Genomic DNA, 22,397 nt, shown 5'->3' on the forward strand with positions numbered 1-22,397 from the left:
GTCCAATCTTTTGGTTTGTACATACATACATACATACATACATACATACATACATACATACATATTCTAGAATACCCGATGCGTTAATTCAGGCCACGCAGTATATAACACAGCCCAAACAGTATATAGCAGCCACGCAGTATATAACACAGGGCACGCAGTGTGTAACACAGGGCACGCAGTGTGTAACACAGGGCACGCAGTGTGTAACACAGGGCACGCAGTGTGTAACACAGGGCACGCAGTGTGTAACACAGGGCACGCAGTGTGTAACACAGGGCACGCAGTGTGTAACACAGGGCACGCAGTGTGTAACACAGGGCACGCAGTGTGTAACACAGGGCACGCAGTGTGTAACACAGGGCACGCAGTGTGTAACACAGGGCACGCAGTGTGTAACACAGGGCACGCAGTGTGTAACACAGGGCACGCAGTGTGTAACACAGGGCACGCAGTGTGTAACACAGGGCACGCAGTGTGTAACACAGGGCACGCAGTGTGTAACACAGGGCACGCAGTGTGTAACACAGGGCACGCAGTGTGTAACACAGGGCACGCAGTGTGTAACACAGGGCACGCAGTGTGTAACACAGGGCACGCAGTGTGTAACACAGGGCACGCAGTGTGTAACACAGGGCACGCAGTGTGTAACACAGGGCACGCAGTGTGTAACACAGGGCACGCAGTGTGTAACACAGGGCACGCAGTGTGTAACACAGGGCACGCAGTGTGTAACACAGGGCACGCAGTGTGTAACACAGGGCACGCAGTGTGTAACACAGGGCACGCAGTGTGTAACACAGGGCACGCAGTGTGTAACACAGGGCACGCAGTGTGTAACACAGGGCACGCAGTGTGTAACACAGGGCACGCAGTGTGTAACACAGGGCACGCAGTGTGTAACACAGGGCACGCAGTGTGTAACACAGGGCACGCAGTGTGTAACACAGGGCACGCAGTGTGTAACACAGGGCACGCAGTGTGTAACACAGGGCACGCAGTGTGTAACACAGGGCACGCAGTGTGTAACACAGGGCACGCAGTGTGTAACACAGGGCACGCAGTGTGTAACACAGGGCACGCAGTGTGTAACACAGGGCACGCAGTGTGTAACACAGGGCACGCAGTGTGTAACACAGGGCACGCAGTGTGTAACACAGGGCACGCAGTGTGTAACACAGGGCACGCAGTGTGTAACACAGGGCACGCAGTGTGTAACACAGGGCACGCAGTGTGTAACACAGGGCACGCAGTGTGTAACACAGGGCACGCAGTGTGTAACACAGGCCAGTCCGGAAGAAAATGGCCGTTCCTTACTCCCCGCAGTCAGTGCCTGTCACCCGCATACTCCCCTCCGGTCACCGCTAACACAGGGTTAATGCCGGTGGTAACGGACCACGTTATGCTGCGGGTAACGCACTCCGTTACCGCCGCTATTAACCCTGTGTGTCCCCAACTTTTTACTATTGACGCTGCCTATGTGGCATCAATAGTAAAAAATGTAAAGTTAAAAATAATAATAACAAGAAAAAACTACTATACTCACCCTCCGTAGTCGCTCGCGCCGGCCGCCATCTTCCGTTGCAGGTTCCGGTGGCAAAGATGGTATGGGAGAAGGACCTGCCATGACGTCACGGTCATGTGACCGCAACGTCATGACAGGCCCTGCGCGAGAAGGACCTGCCACGACGTCACGGTCATGTGACCGCGATGTCATCATAGGCCCTGCGCGCCTGCGCTAGATAGACCTGCCATGACTATAGGCATACTATTAGGGTGATCAATAGTAAAAAGTTGGGGACACACAGGGTTAATAGCAGCGGTAACGGAGTGCCTTACCCACGGCACAAAGCAGTCCGTTACCGCTGGCATTAACCCTGTGTGAGTGGTGACTGGAGGGAAGTATGGAGCGGGCGCCGGGCACTGACTGCGGGGAGTAAGGCGCAGCCATTTTTCCACTGGACTGTGCCCGTCGCTGATTGGTCCATGACAGACAGAGGCCGCGACCAATGAATATCTGTGACAGACAGACAGAAAGACGGAAGTGACCCTTAGACAATTATATAGTAGACTAAATGGTAGCCCGATTCTAACGAATCGGGTATTCTAGAATATGTATGCTTAGTGTATAGCACAGCCCACGCAGTACATTGCGCAGCCCACGCAGTGCATTGCGCAGCCCGCATAGTACATTGCGCAGCCCACGCAGTACATTGCGCAGCCCACGCAGTACATTGCGCAGCCCACGTAGCATATTGCGAAGCCCACGTAGCATATTGCGCAGCCCATGTAGCATATTGCGCAGCCCAAGTTGTATATTGCGCAGCTTGCGTAGTATATTGCGCAGCTTGCGTAGTATATTGCGCAGCTTGCGTAGTATATTGCGCAGCTTGCGTAGTATATTGCGCAGCTTGCGTAGTATATTGCGCAGCTTGCGTAGTATATTGCGCAGCTTGCGTAGTATATTGCGCAGCCCACGTTGTATATTGCCCAGCCCGCTTACTATATTGCGCAGCCCACGTTGTATATTGCGCATCCCGCGTACTATATTGCGCAGCCCACGTTGTATATTGCGCAACCCACGTAGTATATTGCCCAGTATATTGACCCTTAGACAATTATATAGTAGACTAGATGGTAGCCCGATTCTAACGCATCGGGTATTCTAGAATATGTATGTGTAGTGTATAGCACAGCCCACGCGGTACATTGCGCAGCCCACGCGGTACATTGCGCAGCCCACGCGGTACATTGCGCAGCCCACGCGGTACATTGCGCAGCCCACGCGGTACATTGCGCAGCCCCTATCTACATAATGGGGAAAAAGTGAAAGGAAAAGTGTTGGAGGCAAATTGACAACTGCCAGATGTGAACAAGGGGGACTTAAAGAATGAGAGCGATGGCGCCAAAGAGTATATACCGTACAGTTGCTAAGGTGGGGCCCCGACATGGGATACTCACCACACACGGGGATATGAACACACACTACCACGTGCTTGAACACATATACCAGCCTCAGAACACATTTCACCACACATACACCAACCTCGCTACATAAAAGTCGAAACACAAAAGTCGCCACTCAAAACTTGCCACATGCAAAACTAGGCTCACGCAAAACTCGGCACACGTGCAAAACTCACCTCGTGGAAAATTCGCCACACGCAAAACTTGCACACGCGGAAAAATTGCCACATGCACAAAAGTAGCAACACATGCAAAAGTTGCCTCACAGAAAACTTGCACATACTCAAAACGCACCACACATAAAACTCGTCATGCGCAAAACTTGCTGCACACAACTTGCTACACTAACCTGTCACATGCAACTCAACACACAAAAAGCCGCTACATGCATGTCGCCACACGCAACTCAACACACACAACTTGACACATGAAACTCTCCCTAAAACACACAAGTCTGGTATTATCCTTCAAAAATAAAAATCTGATTAATAAGCAGACGAACTACAAGAGCAACAAATGTACCATATAGGAAATGCGGCAGCTGTCAGTCACATGACCTGTCTATTATGTATATGTGTGAGCTAATATATACTACCAGGGGGAGGGCTTCCTGTTGGCTGGGGATTTATCAGGCTGCCAATTTAGCTTACAAATACTGAAGTAAAAATACTGACCAAATAACGAGTGGTCTAATACAGGAGGAGATGGAGATATATACTATATACAGGAGGAGATGACACACAGGTATATACTATATACAGGAGGAGATGACACACAGGTATATACTAAATACAGGAGGAGATGACATACAGGTACATACTATATACAGGGGAGATGACATACAGTTACATACTGTATGCAGGGGAGATGACACAGGTATCTATATATATATATATATAATTGCCTAAGGGTTTTTCCGTCTGTCTGTCCTGGAAATCCCGGCTCTCTGGTCGAGGCCGCCAGGCCTCGACCAATCAGCGACGGGCACAGCGACGATGATGTCATAAAGGACGTAGACATCCCGCGTCTGATTGGTCGAGGCCGCCAGGCCTCGACCAATCAGCAACGGGCACAGTATCGACGATGATGTCATAATGGTTGCCATGGCGACGATGATGTCATAAAGGTTGCCTTGACCAATCAGCAACGGGCACAGTCTGCCGCGAATTCGCCTCGACCAATCAGAGAGGCGGGATTTCCAAGACAGACAGACAGACGGAAAAACCCTTAGACAATTATATATATAGATACAGGAGATGCCCAGGTTATACCAGCTGTACATATATAATTATATACAGGAGATGCCCAGGTTAAACCGGCTGTACATATATAATTATATACAGGAGATGCCCAGGTTATACCAGCTGTACATCAATCAGCGACGGGCACAGCGACGATGTCATAAAGGACGTAGACAACCCATCGTCTGATTGGTCGAGGCCGCCAGGCCTCGACCAATCAGCAACGGGCACAGTATCGACGATGATGTCATAATGGTTGCCATGGCGACGATGATGTCATAAAGGTTGCCTTGACCAATCAGCAACGGGCACAGTCTGCCGCGAATTCTGGAATCATCATTGTCCATATACTACGGGGACATGCATATTCTAGAATACGCATGTGCCCGTCGCTGTTTGGTCGCGGCATTGCGGTCTCGCGAGACCGTTACGTCATCATTTCGCGAGACTGCAATGCAACCAGGAGGAGGATGGCGCCGCTGCTGCTGCTCCTGCTGTTCTGTGCAGGGAGCCTCCGCGCTGCCGGGTGTCCGGAGGCTGTGAGCCCGGAGCGGAGCCTGATGTGGGGGCCGGGGCTGCAGGCGGACATCACCCTGCCCGTCCAATACTTCCACATCCAGGCTGTGAGCGGCGCCGGCCGGAACTTCACCTCCTCCCCAGGTAACCACGTGACCGCGGCTAATCATCAATGATCCCAGACAGACGGGAGTGGCGGCCACACAGCCTCGTCCTCTGACGTCACTGCCCCACCATTAACCCCTTAGACTCAGTATCTACTATATGTGACTGGGCAATATACTACGTGGCTGGGCAATATACTATGTCACTGGGCAATATAGTACATGAACTACGTGGCTGGGCAATATACTACATGGCTGGGCAATATACTACGTGGCTGGGCAATATACTATGTCACTGGCCAATATAGTACGTGAACTACGTGGCTGGGCAATATACTATGTGGCTGGGCAATATACTATGTGACTGGGCAATATAGTACGTGAACTACGTGGCTGGGCAATATACTACGTGGCTGGGCAATATACTACGTGGCTGGGCGATATACTATGTCACTGGGCAATATAGTACGCGAACTACGTGGCTGGGCAATATACTACGTGGCTGGGCAATATACTACGTGGCTGGGCAATATACTACGTGGCTGGGCAATATACTACGTGGCTGGGCGATATACTATGTCACTGGGCAATATAGTACGCGAACTACGTGGCTGGGCAATATACTACGTGGCTGGGCAATATACTACGTGGCTGGGCAATATACTACGTGGCTGGGCAATATACTACGTGGACATACATATTCTAGAGTACCCAATGTGTTAGAATCGGGCCATCATCTTGTATACTATATACAGGAGCAGATGACACACAGGTATATACTATATACAGGAGGAGATGACTTACAGGTATATACTATATATAGGAGGAGATGACACACAGGTATATACTATATACAGGAGAAAATTACATACAGGTATATACTATATAAAAGAGGAGATGACACATAGGTATATACAGGAGGAGATGGCATACAGCAGGTATATACTATATATAGGGGAGATGACATACAGGTACAGTTATATGAAAAAGTTTGTGCACCCCTATTAATCTTAAGCTTAATGTTTTATAAAAATTGTTTTTTTTGCAACAGCTATTTCAGTTTCATATATCTAATAACTGTTGGACACAGTAATGTTTCTGCCTTGAAATGAGGTTTATTGTACTAACAGAAAATGTGCAATCTGCATTCAAACAAAATTTGACAGGTGCATAAGTATGGGCACCCTTATCATTTTCTTGTTTTAAATACTCCTACCTACTTTTTACTGACTTACTAAAGCACTTTTTTTGGTTTTATAACCTCATTGAGCTTTGAACTTCATAGCCAGGTGTATGCAATCATGAGAAAAGCTGTGAGGAACATAACAAGAACTGTACCTGTGTTCTTCCATTTCCTTACTAAGGCCAGAAGTGGCAGGCCAAGAAAAACATCAGAAAGGCAGAGAAGAAGAATGGTGAGATCAGTCAAGCACAATCCTCAGACCACCTCCAGGGAGCTGCAGCATCAACTTGCTGCAGATAATTTCACTGTGCATCGGTCAACTATACAACGCACTTTCCACAGGGAAAAGGTGTACGGGAGAGTGATGCAAAAGAAGCCGTTTCTGCAAGCACGCCACAAACAGTCGGCTGAGGTATGCAAAAGCACATTTGGAGAAGCCAATTTCTTTTTGGAAGAAGGTCCTGTGGACTGATGAAACCAAGATTGAGTTGTTTGGTCATACAAAAAGGCGTTATGCATGGCGGCCAAAAAACACAGCATTCCAAGAAAAACACTTGCTACCCACAGTAAAATTTGGTGGAGGTTCCATCATGCTTTGGGGCTGTGTGGCCAATGCCGGCATCGGGAATCTTGTTAAAGTTGAGGGACGCATGGATTCCTCTCAGTATCAGCAGATTCTTGACAATAATGTTCATGAATCAGTGACGAAGTTGAAGTTACGCAGGGGATGGATCTTTCAGCAAGACAATGATCCAAAACACCGCTCCAAATCTACTCAGGCATTCATGCAGAGGAACAATTACACTGTTCTGGAATGGCCATCCCAGTCCCCAGACCTGAATATCATTGAACATCTGTGGGATCATTTGAAGAGGGTTATCCATGCTCGGCGACCATCAAACTTAACTGAACTGGAATTGTTTTGTAAAGAATAAAGCCTTGTGTGGATGTTACAAACAAGTCACTGCAGCCATAGGTGAATTCATTGAACGGTTCAGTTTCTACAGTGGGGTCACTATTGGGGGTTTTCTGCTGTTCTGGCACCTTCTGGTCTGTGTAAGAGTCACCCGCAAACTATTCTAGCAAAATCTGTGCTCCAAAAGCCTTATAGTTCCTTCTTTCTCAGCCCTGACGTGTGGCCTAACAGAAATTTCTGACGGCATAAATGGCATCACAGCGACAAATTGTGCAATAAAATGCAGCGTTTCACCTATTAACCCTTGTGCAACTGACCACTTTGCAGCTAATAAAAAAAATATATATTTTTATCAATAAAATGTTATATTACCACATCCCAATGTTATAAAATCCTGTGAGTTACCTGTAGGTTCAAAACCCTCACTACACCTCTAGATGAATTCCTTAGGCAGTGAAGTTTCCAATATGGGGTCCCCTGGGGGTTTCTGCTGTTCTGGCACCTCAGGGGCTCAGCTAGTGGAGCCTACAATCTATTCAGAAGGAATCTGCATTCTGCAAGCTCCTTCCCATCTGACCCCTGCCCTGTGCTCCATCTACAGCCACATGTGGGGTGCTGCCGCATTCAGGAGAAATTGCATAACAAAATAAGGGGGCCATATTTCTCTTATTACCCTTGCGGAAATGATACATTTGGGGCCAATTCAGTATTTTAGTGGGAAAAAAATATTTGTTTTTTGTTTTCACTTATAAATGTTATAAAGTTTGATTAATAAGAAGGAATGGTTTTTTTCGGTGCTGCCAGGAATACTAGTATTAACCGAACTTTGGAATAAAGTGTGGTTGTGTACCAGAATCGAACTTCCATGGGTCCACTCATCCCTAATCACTATACCTCTGGATAAAATCCTTCAGTTTAAAAAAATAAATGGGTCACTTGTGGGGTTTTCTGCTGTTTGACTTAGGGGCCATGCAAATGTGACATGGTGCCCACCATCTATTTCACCCAAATTTGTGTTCAAATAGTGCTCCTACTGGTCCGAGCCCTGCCGTGTGTCCTACAGAGGTCTCCGGACCATATGTGGGCTCTCTGTGCTCTCAGAAACAAGATGTGGGGTCCATTTTCCTGTGCTATTCCTTGTAAGGCATGCTCATACTAACCATTTTTTAGCGTTTTTTTTCTACTACAAAACCTTCTCTTTTAGCGGTAAAAAAGCATCAGAAAAAAGCAGGTTACGTTTGTCTCTTGTGCTTGCTGATAGTTTTGTGAAAAAAAATCTGATTCTGCTTAACCCCTTTACCCCCAAGGGTGGTTTGCACGTCAATGACCAGGCCAATTTTTACAATTCTGACCACTGTCCCTTTATGAGGTTATAACTCTGGAACGCTTCAACGGATCCTGGTGATTCTGACATTGTTTTCTCATGACATATTGTACTTCATGATAGTGGTAAAATTTCTTTGATATTACCTGCGTTTATTTGTGAAAAAAACGGAAATTTGGCGAAAATTTTGAAAATTTCGCAATTTTCAAGCTTTGAATTTTTATGCAATTAAATCACAGAGATATGTCACACAAAATACTTAATAAGTAACATTTCCCACATGTCTCCTTTACATCAGCATAATTTTGGAACCAAATTTTTTTTTTGTTAGGGAGTTATAAGGGTTAAAAGTTGACCAGCAATTTCTCATTTTTACAACACCATTTTTTTTTAAGGGACCACATCTCATTTGAAGTCATTTTGAGGGGTCTATATGATAGAAAATACCCAAGTGTGACACCATTCTAAAAACTGCACCCCTCAAGGTGCTCAAAACCACATTCAAGAAGTTTATTAACCCTTCAGGTGTTTAATAGGAATTTTTGGAATGTTTAAATAAAAATGAACATTTAACTTTTTTACACAAAAAATTTAATTCAGCTCCAATTTGTTTTATTTTACCAAGGGTAACAGGAGAAAATGGACCCCAAAAGTTGTTGTCCAATTTGTCCTGAGTACGCCGATACCCCATATGTGGCAGTAAACCACTGTTTGGGCGCATGGGAGAGCTCGGAAGGGAAGGAGCGCCGTTTGACCTTTCAATGCAAAATTGACAGGAATTGAGATGGGACGCCATGTTGCATTTGGAGAGCCACTGATGTGCCTAAACATTGAAACCCCCCACAAGTGACACCATTTTGGAAAGTAGACCCCCTAAGGAACTTATCTGGATGTGTGGTGAGCACTTTGACCCACCAAGTGCTTCACAGAAGTTTATAATGCAGAACCGTAAAAATAAAAAATCAAATTTTTTCACAAAAATTATATTTTTGTCCCCAATTTTTTATTTTTCCAAGGGTAAGAGAAGAAATTGGACCTCAAAAGTTGTTGTCCAATTTGTCCTGAGTACGCCGATACCCCATATGTGGCAGTAAACCACTGTTTGGGCGCATGGGAGAGCTCGGAAGGGAAGGAGCGCCGTTTGACTTTTCAATGCAAAATTGACAGAAATTGAGATGGGACGCCATGTTGCGTTTGGAGAGCCACTGATGTGCCTAAACATTGAAACCCCCCACAAGTGACACCATTTTGGAAAGTAGACCCCCTATGGAACTTATCTGGATGTGTGGTGAGCACTTTGACCCACCAAGGGCTTCACAGAAGTTTATAATGCAGAGCCATAAAAATAAAACACAATTTTTTTCCCACAAAAATTATTTTTTAGCCCCCAGTTTTGTATTTTTCCAAGGTTAGCAGGAGAAATTGGACCCTAAATGTTGTTGTCCAATTTGTCCTGAGTACGCTGATACCCGATATGTGGGGACGGGAACCACCGTTTGGGCGCATGGGAGGGCTCGGAAGGGAAGGAGCATCATTTGGAATGCAGACTTAGATGGATTGGTCTGCAGGCGTCACATTGCGTTTGCAGAGCCCCTAATGTACCTAAACAGTAGAAACCCCCCACTAGTGACCCCATATTGGAAACTAGACCCCTCAATGAACTTATCTAGATGTGTTGTGAGAACTTTGAACCCCCAAGTGTTTCACTACAGTTTATAACGCAGAGCCGAGAAAATAAAAAATCTTTTTGTTTTCCCACAAAAATTATTTTTTAGCCCCCAGTTTTGTATTTTCCCAAGGGTAACAGGAGAAATTGGACCGCAAAAGCTGTTGTCCTATTTGTCCTGAGTACGCTGATACCCCATATGTTGGGGTAAACTCCTGTTTGGGCACACGGGAGAGCTTGGAAGGGAAGGAGCACTGTTTTACTTTTTCAACGCAGAATTGGCTGGAATTGAGATCGGACGCCATGTCGTGTTTGGAGAGCCCCTGATGTGCCGAAACAGTGGAAACCCCCCAATTATAGCTGAAACCCTAATCTAAACACACCCCTAACCCTAATTCCAACGGTAACCCTAACCACACCTCTAACCCTGACACACCCCTAACCCTAATCCCAACCCTATTCCCAACTGTAAATGTAATCTAAACCCTAACCCTAACTTTAGCCCCAACCCTAACTGTAGTCCCAACCCTAACCCTAGCCCTAATCCTAGCCCTAACTCTAGCCCTAATCCTAACCCTAGCCCTAACCCTAGCCCTAATGGGAAAATGGAAATAAATACTTTTTTTTATTTTTCCCTAACTAAGGGGGTGATGAAGGGGGGTTTGATTTACTTTTATAGCGGATTTTTATGTTTGGCAGCCGTCACACACTGAAAGACGCTTTTTATTGCAAAAAATATTTTTTGCAATACCACATTTTGAGAGCTATAATTTTTCCATATTTTGGTCCACAGAGTCATGTGAGGTCTTGTTTTTTGCGGGACGAGTTGACGTTTTTATTGAAAACATTTTCGGGTACGTGACATTTTTTGATCGCTTTTTATTCCGATTTTTGTGAGGAAGAATGACCAAAAACCAGCTATTCATGAATTTCTATTGGGGGAGGCGTTTATACCGTTCCGCGTTTGGTAAAATTGATAAAGCAGTTTTATTCTTCGGGTCAGTACGATTACAGCGATACCTCATTTATATCATTTTTTTATGTTTTGGCGCTTTTATACGATAAAAACTATTTTATAGAAAAAAATAATTATTTTTGCATCGCTTTATTCTCAGGACTATAACTTTTTTATTTTTTTGCTGATGATGCTGTATGGCGGCTCGTTTTTTGTGGGACAAGATGACGTTTTCAGCGGTACCATGGTTATTTTTATCTGTCTTTTTGATCGCGTGTTATTCCACTTTTTGTTCGGCGGTATGATAATAAAGCGTTGTTTTTCGCCTCGTTTTTTTTTTTTTTTTCTTACGGTGTTTACTGAAGGGGTTAACTAGTGGGACAGTTTTATAGGTCGGGTCGTTACGGACGCGGCGATACTAAATATGTGCACTTTTATTGGGCTTTTTTTTTTATTTAGATGAAGAAATGTATTTATGGGAATAATATATATATTTTTTTTCATTATTTTGGAATATTTTTTTTTTTTTTACACATTTTGAAAATTTTTTTTTTACTTTTTTACTTTGTCCCAGGGGGGACATCACAGATCAGTGATCTGACAGTTTGCACAGCACTCTGTCAGATCACCGATCTGACTAGCAGCGCTGCAGGACCCGGATCCGTGGCCATCTTGGATCCGGGGCTGGAGGAAGCAGGGAGGGAGGGAGGTAAGACCCTCGCAGCAACGCGATCACATCGCGTTGCTGCGGGGGGCTCAGGGAAGCCCGCAGGGAGCCCCCTCCCTGCGCGGTGCTTCCCTGCACCGCCGGCACATCGCGATCATGTTTGATCGCGGTGTGCCAGGGGTTAATGTGCCGGGGGCAGTCCGTGACCGCTCCTGGCACATAGTGCCGGATGTCAGCTGCGATAAGCAGCTGACACCCGGCTGCGATCGGCGGCGCTCCCCCCGTTAGCGCTGCCGATCGCTATGACGTACTATCCCGTCCAGGGTCAGATAAGCCCAGGGCACCTCGACGGGATAGTACGTCTAAGGTCACAGAGGGGTTAAAGGGAACCTGTCAACACAATTCTGTCCTACCAGCTAAAAATATCACTTTATTCAGTATCAGCTATGCCTTCCCTGACTCCCCATGTACCACCCATAAAGACCTTTCATATTTCTCCCACAATGTATGCTAATAGGGTCGTCCACTCCGATGGGCGTGGCTTCGGGTCACTCCACGCCTCTCCTTGGCTGCCGCATTCAGTCATTGACGTGGATGGCGCAGATCGCTGTGAGATATCGTGCCCACGCAGTCAAATGGTTTCTCGCGCACGCACACTTCTAATTTTGGCGCAGCAAAACCTGATGCCTATGTTTTTTTTCACCACCCATTACTTTCAGTGGGTGAAAAATGCTAAAAGTGACATGGCCCATTGTGTCAAAAAACAAGCAAAGCACAAAACACTGAGGGCAAAAAAGTCAAGATTACTGAAATCTCATAGACTTTGCTGGCTCTGTAAAATGCAGATGAAAATTTGCATAAACAGCGCATGAAAAAAAGCTTAGTAATTGTGAAAACTGGGGCTAAAGCAACATTTTAGAGGAACATTTTCCATGGTTTTTCTTCATTCCGCTTTGTATTAATTCTTGTGTAGCACCTGAAAGATTTAAAAAAAAAAATGTCCTGACCACAGTTTTGCAATATTTGAGGGGTGCACTTTTTATAATGGTGTCACTTTTGGGGAGTTTTCAATATATAGCAACCCCAAAGTCCATATGAATCTGAATAGGTCCCTAAATGAAACAGGTTTTGTAAATTCCTTGAAAAAATGTGAAATTACTGCTAAACTTTTAGCCCTTCTAACATCCAACCAAAATAAAATGAGAAATGTTGCAGGTGTAAAGTAGATGTAGGCAGTATTTATTTTGTACATCATGACTAACTGGTTTAAGGATATAAAGATTGAAAATTGCAGAAAAAAAAAACTCCGATGCAAATGAGGGAGCTTTGGTGCCGATCACAGTTATGCTCTTTGATTTTGCATAGTGAGCGCTGTCATTTCTTGATGGCGCAAAAGCAAATGCGGCCTGACCTCAATTGGCAACACATTGCAGACTCTGAACATTGGCTCCTGCCTACAGTCACAAATTGGTACTGTACTGCAGCCCGGGGCCAGCAGTGGCGCTGAGCGCGGCGGGGTTTCTGCAGTGCCCTTGTGGAGGCGCAGGCAGCGCTCATTAGAGAGTTGTCAATCAAAATGACAGTGCCAAGTATGCAAATCGCGAGGGCGTAACTGCACTGAGCTGTTCTCCACACACAGCCCCCTCCCATAATGGAATAGAACTTGTCCTGCAAAATACAAGCCCGCATATGGCTATGTGTGGGAAAGAGAAAAAGACGATTGCTATTTGAAAATGGTAAGGAAAAAAATCCCAACCATTGATAAACTTCACTTCTATTTTACAATATGACTCTTTGAAACTTCCCACTTCCTCCTGGGCCCTAAAGAACAGGACCATGTCACCAACCTCAGCACTGACAATGTGGCTACTTGTTTCCTAGAAGAAAATCAACCATATCAGCCAGGACATTTTTCCACAATGCCTTCAGAGCCTGGATCCCCTTTCTTTCCGCACCTAAAGTTCACTTTCCACCTTTGAACCTGTTAGAGAAGAAGTTACTCACTTGGCTCCTACAACCTGCACCAATGACCCTATTTCCTCACATCCCCTTCAGTCCCTCTTACCGGCTGTCACAGCCCACCTAACTAAAATATTTAACCTCTCTCTCTCTTCCAGTATTTTTCCCTCTTTATTCAAACATGCTGTCACTACCCCTTTAATAAAAACCCATCCTCCATGCACCCAATAGCACTCGGTAACTGTGATTAGATACTGGCTGGTGTCCGGATCATGCAGCTTCTTTGAAATGCCCTGCTTATTACAGTGATTGCTGGACGGTACAAGCACTTTTTACCTATTGCCCCCCTATTTCCTGACAGATTGTAAGCTCGGACCCTCGCTCCTCCTATTCCTGAATTATGTGCTGCATTGTAATGTCTGTCTGTACATGTCTGCAGAGTTTGGTGCTATATACCCTAAATAAAATGATTGTTGACCTTGGCTCTGCTGTATCTGAGGACTGTTGGCCTCAATCATCGGGGTGCTTTGCTTGTTTTTTTGTGCAAAACACCTTGAAATGCCACAAAACGTTTACATAACTCAAACTTTTACAAAATGTTATGCGACTTCTGCCATCTCTGCCAAAGTGGGCATAGGTTGGACCGGAGCGGCGAGGCCCACCTAGTAAAGGCATCAACTATATGCTACTTTGGTGACATAACTACCAGAAATGTTCTCTGGTCATTGGGCGAGGAACATTTGTGGCAGAGGCACACATCAGTTGTAAGATTCTCCGGAACCTGGCAGGGCCCCCATGCCCCCCAACCCACCAGCATTAGACTGTGTTGCTGAATACCCTGCCTAGCTAGCCCTCTATAGTGTTTACCACCTAGACCTATGTTTGAAAAGGAAAATTCTGTATAAGGTTTGCGTTTCATATGCTAATTAGCACTTTGGCTAGTTGGCCCAACAAGAGCAACGATGGGGTGAAGAAAGCCGCGTGCATGCTGGAGTTCTGCCGAAAGCTGCTGATGACGCTGGCTCTTGCAGGTCATGTTGTCACGCCTGCAGGGGCCGACCTGGAACGCAAAGTTCATAAAGCCTTTTTTAACCCCTTCAGAAATCGTGACGTGTGTGTATATATATGTATATATATATATACACACACTTATGTCGTGCCTCTGCCTTTTGATGCGGGCGCTGATGCTGACCCTGCATCTTCCTCACACATGACTGCTGGTTTGCAAAAAAGAAAAGGCAACAATTGCAAAAACCTTTATTTCATACAAAATTTTGGAGTTTTTTTTACCGCTGAAATAAAAAATAAGACATGTCTGGTATTTCCTGATTAACTTACTCGTACTGACTTGCAGAATCCTATTTCCAGGTCATTTTCACCATACAGTGAACATGGTAAATAACCTCAAAAACAGTTGCAGGTTTTTTTTTCACCGCACTTGGAACTTTTTCCTTGTTTTCCAGTACATGAGATGGTAAACCCAATGGTGTCGTTCAAAAGTACAACTCATCCCACAAAAAACAATCCCTCACATGGCCATATTGGAAGAAAAAATATAAAAAAAATATGGATCTGGGAAGAAGGGGTGGAAAAAAAGGCAAAATTGCCCACGGCTGAAGGGGGTAAATATGGGTCTAGGTTGTAGAGAGCTGATTAGGCAGGGTATTCAGCAACACGTAGGTTAATGCTGGAGGGCATGGGAGACCTGCCAGGTTCCCTGTAAGGGGCATGCACTTCCTTATGAATAGGCACATCTTACTCCAGCAGGATCACGTAAGAATTGGGTCCCAGGATTCTATGCGATGATCTGTTGTGTAGCGTTGACCTTGTACTTTAGGTTTATGTAAAATCACTGACCACAGAGAAATCTGAGCATAGCTGTCGCAGAGGTCCAGAAATACTGTGTATCATCAGTGTGCTGGACTGAAGCACACACTCGCCTCTGCTACATCTGTGCACACTCTGATTTCACATAGATATGTCGTGCCGATCGGACAGTGGCGTACAGCCAGCCTGTCATCAGGTTTCTGCTATGGAATCTGAGAGACCCTGATCCCAGCGATCCCTACAAGGCAAATGGTTTTCTTGTTCATTACATTCCTGTGTTCATCATAGGCCTTCACAGAACTTCAGGCAAAAGTTATTGACACGCAGCAAAAGGTGAAGCTCGCCGATCTTCAGATCGAGCAGTTATCTAGAACAAAGAAACATGCCCATCTTACCGACACCGAGATTAAGAACCTGCCCGATGGAACGCCAATGTATGAAGGTGTGGGACGGATGTAAGTAGATATCTTCTGTGTTCATTCTTAAAATGGATTGCTCACCCTGACTGAGCGCTAAGGGCAGGACGCCAGTATATCTTTTACCTTTACAAAACTGGATGCAACTGTTGCGTTGTCAGCGAACCTTTTCCTTTCTGCTAAGTAGGAAAGTGTAATCTGCTGTGCTGTCTTATATTGAGGAATGTGATAAAAGGGTTTTTATTTTTTAATTAGTGTCGGTGGCCACTTTGCCACTGTGCGTGGTGACGAAAGATGGAGGCTTCCATTGGAGAAGTGAAATGGATCCGTATTGCTGATAATAGGAAAAAACCTCTGAAATGAGCCCAGCGTTAAGGAGAAAGGAAGAAACAACTGACAACACGGACAAATTGACATTACTGAACATTCTAGTTAAAGGGAATCTGTCTCCAAGTTCTTGCCATCCCTCTGACCGCAGCATAATGTAGGGGCAAAGACCCAGATTCCAGCAGTGTGTCACTTACTTGGCTGCGTCCATTTTCCCTGCTGCAGACCTTCCAGTTCTCTGAATGCTGAGCCCTGTATTACCAGCGCACACCCCACTGATTGGCAGCTGCCTGTTTATGCACAGTGTACACATTTGCCGATCATTGGTGGGGGCAGGGTTATACAGAGCACATGATTGTGGAGGGCTACCTACCAGCAGGTTTACCAGTCCTCTGATAATCTCCTGATGATAAACAATGATATACCAAAAATACAGCAACCAGCCCAGTAATGGACTCTCTGGCAAAAAATAGGTAACAAATGCCCTTAATGAGGGCTTTACGAGTATGTTATTAAATACCTGTAAAATACCAATCAGTGAGCACATTTTCTCCAAGCTCATTGCTTTCAACCATTCGTTCCTGTATGCTCCCATTCCTCACGTCCCTGCATTCCTCGCGTCCCTGCATTCCTCGCGTCCCTGCATTCCTCGCGTCCCTGCATTCCTCGCGGTTCCTGCATTCCTCGCGGTTCCTGCATTCCTCGCGGTTCCTGCATTCCTCGCGGTTCCTGCATTCCTCGCGGTTCCTGCATTCCTCGCGGTTCCTGCATTCCTCGCGGTTCCTGCATTCCTCGCGGTTCCTGCATTCCTCGCGTCCCTGCATTCCTCGCGTCCCTGCATTCCTCGCGTCTCTGCATTCCTCGCGTCCCTGCATTCCTCGCGTCCCTGCATTCCTCGCGGTTCCTGCATTCCTCGCGGTTCCTGCATTCCTCGCGGTTCCTGCATTCCTCGCGGTTCCTGCATTCCTCGCGGTTCCTGCATTCCTCGCGGTTCCTGCATTCCTCGCGTCCCTGCATTCCTCGCGGCTCCTGCATTCCTCGCGGCTCCTGCATTCCTCGCGGCTCCTGCATTCCTCGCGTCCCTGCATTCCTCGCGTCCCTGCATTCCTCGCGGTTCCTGCATTCCTCGCGGTTCCTGCATTCCTCGCGGTTCCTGCATTCCTCGCGTCCCTGCATTTCTCGCGTCCCTGCATTCCTCGCGGTTCCTGCATTCCTCGCGGTTCCTGCATTCCTCGCGTCCCTGCATTCCTCGCGTCCCTGCATTCTTATTGCAGGGGTGGGGAACCTTATTTCTGCCAAGGGCCACTTGGATATTTGTACCAGTCTTTGGGGCCGTACAAATTATGAGCTAACTCTGTCCCTAAAGTACGTGCTGACACTGCACCGATGTCAGGTTGTAATCTCCCATTACATGCACCTCGGCGTTCAGTAGTGAACACAGTGTGCACATGCTAAGAGCAAGAAGAGATTAAAGTGCCAGCAGCCAACAAAATACACCTGATGGCCCAAGGACTGCGGTCTGCGGGAATCTGCCCGGGGCCAGATAAAAGATCACTGGGCACATTAAAGGGCCTGAGGATCCCCACTCCTGCCCTATTGTTTCAAATCCACAACTTGTCAATTTCCCCTGTGGATACGTTGAGTTTTATGTGTAGATTTTTCACATAGACTTAAATTAGATGTGGAAAATCCACAGGTAAAAACAGGTACGTTTCTGTAGTAGAAACCCATCAAAAACGCTTGTAATCCGCACGTGATTGTATCAATCTAGTGTTATCATAGCCAAAGACTAAGAAATATCAAAAAACAAAGTGGCTTTATTTAATGCATCACACACCAAAAAGACAAAAAACAAAGAAAATGCAAGTAACCAAATTTACTTAGTATGTGCAGAAACTGTGCAGAAAATCTGCAACCGCCAAAGCTCCTCCCAAACAGGTAGGAAAGTGATGATACGCCATACACAGCCGATTTTCTCTGCCATGGTCCTTACAGTTGTCTTTAAAGGGAACCTGTCCCCCCAGGGCCTATTAAGGTAAAAGAGCCTCCTTCTGCAGCACTAAGGCTGCATTCTGTGAAGGTGGCTCTTATGTTTTTGATCCCTAATAATGCTGAAATATAAACTTTTTTTTTTTTATGAATTTCCCACCATACCTGTATTTAGTCTGGGGGGTACATTTTCTCCCCTGACTCATCCGCCTCGCAGCTGTCCATCATCTGACCGGGCGCCGCCTCCTCTCTGTCTTGTGCCGTCACAGGCGCCTGCGCTCTTTAATTATTTCTCAGGCATGCACCGTGCGCGCTGCCCTGGAACTTACATCAAGTGATGTAAGTAGATCGCGCCTGCGCACTGCGCCAGATTCCCAGCCCCACAGTGTGAATAAATCATAGCACACTGCGGGGCGGGATCTCGGCCATGCGCGACACGCAGGCGCGATATCAGTACATCAGCTGATGTGGGTTCCAGGGCAGCGCGCACAGCGCATGCCCAAAAAATGAGAGCACAGCGCAGGTGACGTGAGGAAAAATAGAGGAGGAGGCGGTGCACTGAGGGGATGATGAACGGCTGCGAGGCGGCTGAGTCGAGGAGAAAATGTACCCCTCGGACTCAATACAGGTATGACACGCAATTTATAAAATTGAATATTTCAGCGTTATTAGAGAGCAAAAATATAACACCTTCACAGAATGCAGCCTTAGTGCGGGAGAAAGAGGCTCTTTTACCTTAATAGACCCTGGGGGAGTGACAGGTTCCCTTTAAATTCATTGAAGTTGCTTCAGAATAAACCATAATATCTTGTTCCTGCCTATTAAACTTTACACAAAACCTTGAGCTAATGGTGCACTTTTCCCATTACAGAGTACAATATGCTTTCTAATATGTGCTGCCTTTTTTAGGTTTGTTCTTCAGACTAAAGAAAAAATTCACGGTCAACTCTTAAGTAAACAGAAAATTGCAGATGACAAGATTGCGGAGATAGAGGTTGGTGCCTTTTTTCTACTCACTCTGTTGTCATTTGGAAAAGACTGTGATTCTTAGAAGAAGTCTTGCATTGGAGAAGGAGCCGTCTCAGAACAGCTAACAGCCAGCAGGGACTAAAGGCCACCGGTGATTCACATGGCCGAGCAATCAGAAGTCCCATAAGAGGGAACACTCAACCTTTTGTGTTCTCTTAGAAGCACTGCTAGATAAGACTAGCTGGGGCTCTCTCAAGAGAACACTCCGAAAAATCTGGCCACTAGAATGAGGGATCCTCTTGTTCGGTCTCCTGACAGATGATGGATTGCTTGACAGAATGTCGGGGAGAGAAGGATCAGGGCTTTGGACTTTTGTTCGGCAGTGAGATTAGCGGCTTCTTCTCTAGAGAAGTGTTACGGGAAGTCCACTTACAAGTGACTGTTGGCCGATATTGGCAGGTTCAGCCAACTTTAGTGTAATGCTTAACATTATATTAAAATGTCAGTCTTTGGAGTTGCACCATTACACATCGATTACTTTTCTCTTTTTTCTGAATGTGGATGAATGGTTGATCCATCATAAAAATTACCTGATTGATAAATATTAGTGGTGAGCGAGTATACTCGTAGCTCGGGTGGTCTCCGAGTATTTGTGACTGCTCGGAGATTTAGTTTTCCATGCCGCAGCTGAATGATTTACAGCTACTAGACAGCTTGATTACATGTGGGGATTCCCTAGCAACCAGGCAACCCCCACGTGTACTTATGCTGGCTAACATGTAAATCATCCAGCTGCTTCAACAAAAACTAAATCTCCGAGCAGTCATAAATACTTTGAGATCACCCAAGCGTGCTCGCGAAAACCCGAGCTACGAGTATACTCGGTCATTACTAATAAATATCCCTTTTTAGTGACTTTTAGGGTATGTGCACACGTTCAGGTTTTATCGCGATAAAAACGCTATAAAACGCATTAAAAAATGCATACATATGCGTCCTGTCATTTAGAATGCATTCTGCAATTTTTGTGCACATGATGCGTTTTTTTCCGGAAAAAAAAACACACAGTAAAAAAAAAGCAGCATGTTCATTAATTTTGCGGATTTTTTGCGTTTTTTCCACTATTCTATGCATTTGGAAAAAACGCGCAAAAAGTGTCAAACGCATTAAAACTGCCAAAAAAAGCGCATGCGGATTTCTGGCAGGAATGTCCCGTTTTTGTCAGGAAATTTCTGCTAGAAATCCTGAACGTGTGCACATACCCGTACACATTTTTATCTTTGCTGTCTAGTGCAGTGCTTTCATGGGAGCATTGACTATGCTGACAGAATATAACTTCGATTCACGATTTATCTGATATGCACACTACTGTTGTTAGTCTTTTAATAGATTTGAAAGATTTGTCTGATTCCTTCCTAAGACCATTCCGCACTGCATTGTGTTGTGTAATACTGCAGCGTAGCCCTATTACCGTCCATGAGTAATCTGCAATGTCTGACAGTGGTGTGCTCCTCCCGATTATCTGATGCTTGTTTGCTGCATGCTGTAAGGATGTACACTTTTCACAAATCTGCCCTACGTACCAATATTGCATGGGCAGCATGGTGGCTCAGTGGTTAGCACTGCAGCGCTGGGGTCCTGGGTTCAAATCCCACCCAGGACAACATTTGCAAAGAGTTTGTATGTTCTCCCCATGTTTGCGTGGGTTTCCTCCCACATTCCAAAGACATACTGATAGGGAATATAGATTATGAGCCCCATTGGGGACAGTGATGATAATGTGTGCAGAACTGTAAAGCGCTGCGGAATATGTTAGCGCTATATAAAAATAAAGATTATTAAGATTATTGCATTTTCTTTTTGCAGCAGAAAAAGTCGTATCTGGAGAGAAGTGTGAAGGAAGCTGAAGATAACATTAGAGAAATGCTTTTGGCTAGAAAATCCGTGTAATGGCGCCAAAATGTTCCTGTTGAGTGTTGAAATGGTTGAGATACATTCAGCTTTATGACTGAGGTGTTAAGTTAAATATTTTTTGTTACATATTGACTTTGTTTGCATAAATTGAAATTTATCATTAAATTTTTTATGTTGCTAAAGCAATTTATGTATATTTTTTTTTCAAATAGACCATTCATACATTTTGTCATAAAAATATAAGGAAACCCCATCTAATTAGTGGGTGTTAGTTGCACACCAGTTGCCAACCGCTATTCCGTTACTAAATGCTAACCTTTTACTTGTCACAGGACATCCTGTTGCTGTGCTGGTATTGTGAACTAGGAACCATTGAAGTGGGCTGATCTCTAGATAAAAGCCCACATGACTATATACTGAGCGGTAGCTCAACTTAAGTTTCACCAAGGCATCGCTTCTTCCTGGGCTTCAAATATCAAGGCTGAAACTTTTCATTTATGAGGAAGTTCTTTTCCCCAGATTGTAGGAATCAAAAATTGTTGAAAGAATTCAGGATTTTATGGACTAACTTATGGACCAACTATTACGGTAACTATTATGTCAAAATCGGTCAAGATCATTTCCCCACATTATTCCCACATATAATTCCCTTATCTGTAAAGCCTTTAATAGCAATATAATGAACAAACAAGAAAAAAAATTTCTTGGAATCCGATATCCCACTATACTTTTCTTTTACCATTTACCCAAAATCCACAAAAAATTGATAGATCCCACTGGTAGACCCATTATTTCAGAGATTGGGCCTCTCAAGCAGATTATCAGAATATATAGATATCATTATGCAACCACAAGTGAACAACTTGCTAAGCTATTTTAAGAGATTCCTCCCAGCTTACTGAAATTTTGAAAGATGTTAGATGGGAATCTTCTTTTTCATTTCTAACCCTAGATGTCACGTTATTGTTAGCACAACGCCGGATCCCTGCTCTGACAGGCAGGGTCTTCGGCATGTTTCTTCACTCACCCATGCTGTGGGCAGTTCTTCCCTTCCCCATGCTCAGCATGCTTTCAGACGGTCCCCCAGCCATGTTCTTAGGGCACGCGTGCTTGCGCTCCCACCATCTTAAAGGGCCAGCACGTGCACTTGCTATTTTCTCCCCAGCCAATTGCTGTGGGACATTATGTATATGTTGCTTTCTCCCCACTGGGAAGGTGCCTGAGCAGCCTTCCTGTTTCACAGTTTAGGTTGTGTAAGGTTGCATACCAGTCCCCACCTCACTCAACTGAAGATCCTGTCTGCTGAACTCTGATGCAAACTCTGTCAGCTGCTCCCTCCAGTCTGTCCTCTGGGTTCAGCTGCTGCGCGTCCCTTGGTCTGTCCTGGAGTGGCACCTGGAGCTCATCTGGAGCCAAGTCTAACCTCCCCATCAGAGGGGCTAGTAAACAGTCAGGTG

General features: G+C 45.4%; 1 protein-coding gene across 1 annotated transcript in view; it reads left to right on the forward strand.

Moving 5' to 3' along the window:
- Positions 1 to 21,126, forward strand: part of PFDN1 (prefoldin subunit 1) — a 43,230-nt gene extending 22,104 nt beyond the window's left edge. The window contains exons 2-4 of the mRNA XM_069763896.1: positions 15,614 to 15,780; positions 18,967 to 19,051; positions 20,893 to 21,126. Of these exons, the coding sequence (XP_069619997.1) occupies positions 15,614 to 15,780; positions 18,967 to 19,051; positions 20,893 to 20,976 (336 nt within the window). The 3' untranslated portion in view covers positions 20,977 to 21,126. The remainder of the gene's footprint in view (positions 1 to 15,613; positions 15,781 to 18,966; positions 19,052 to 20,892) is intronic.
- The last annotated feature ends 1,271 nt before the right edge of the window (positions 21,127 to 22,397 follow it).

The sequence above is a fragment of the Ranitomeya imitator genome, chromosome 4 (genome assembly GCF_032444005.1).
Source record: "Ranitomeya imitator isolate aRanImi1 chromosome 4, aRanImi1.pri, whole genome shotgun sequence".
NCBI classification, from domain to species: Eukaryota; Metazoa; Chordata; class Amphibia; order Anura; family Dendrobatidae; genus Ranitomeya; species Ranitomeya imitator.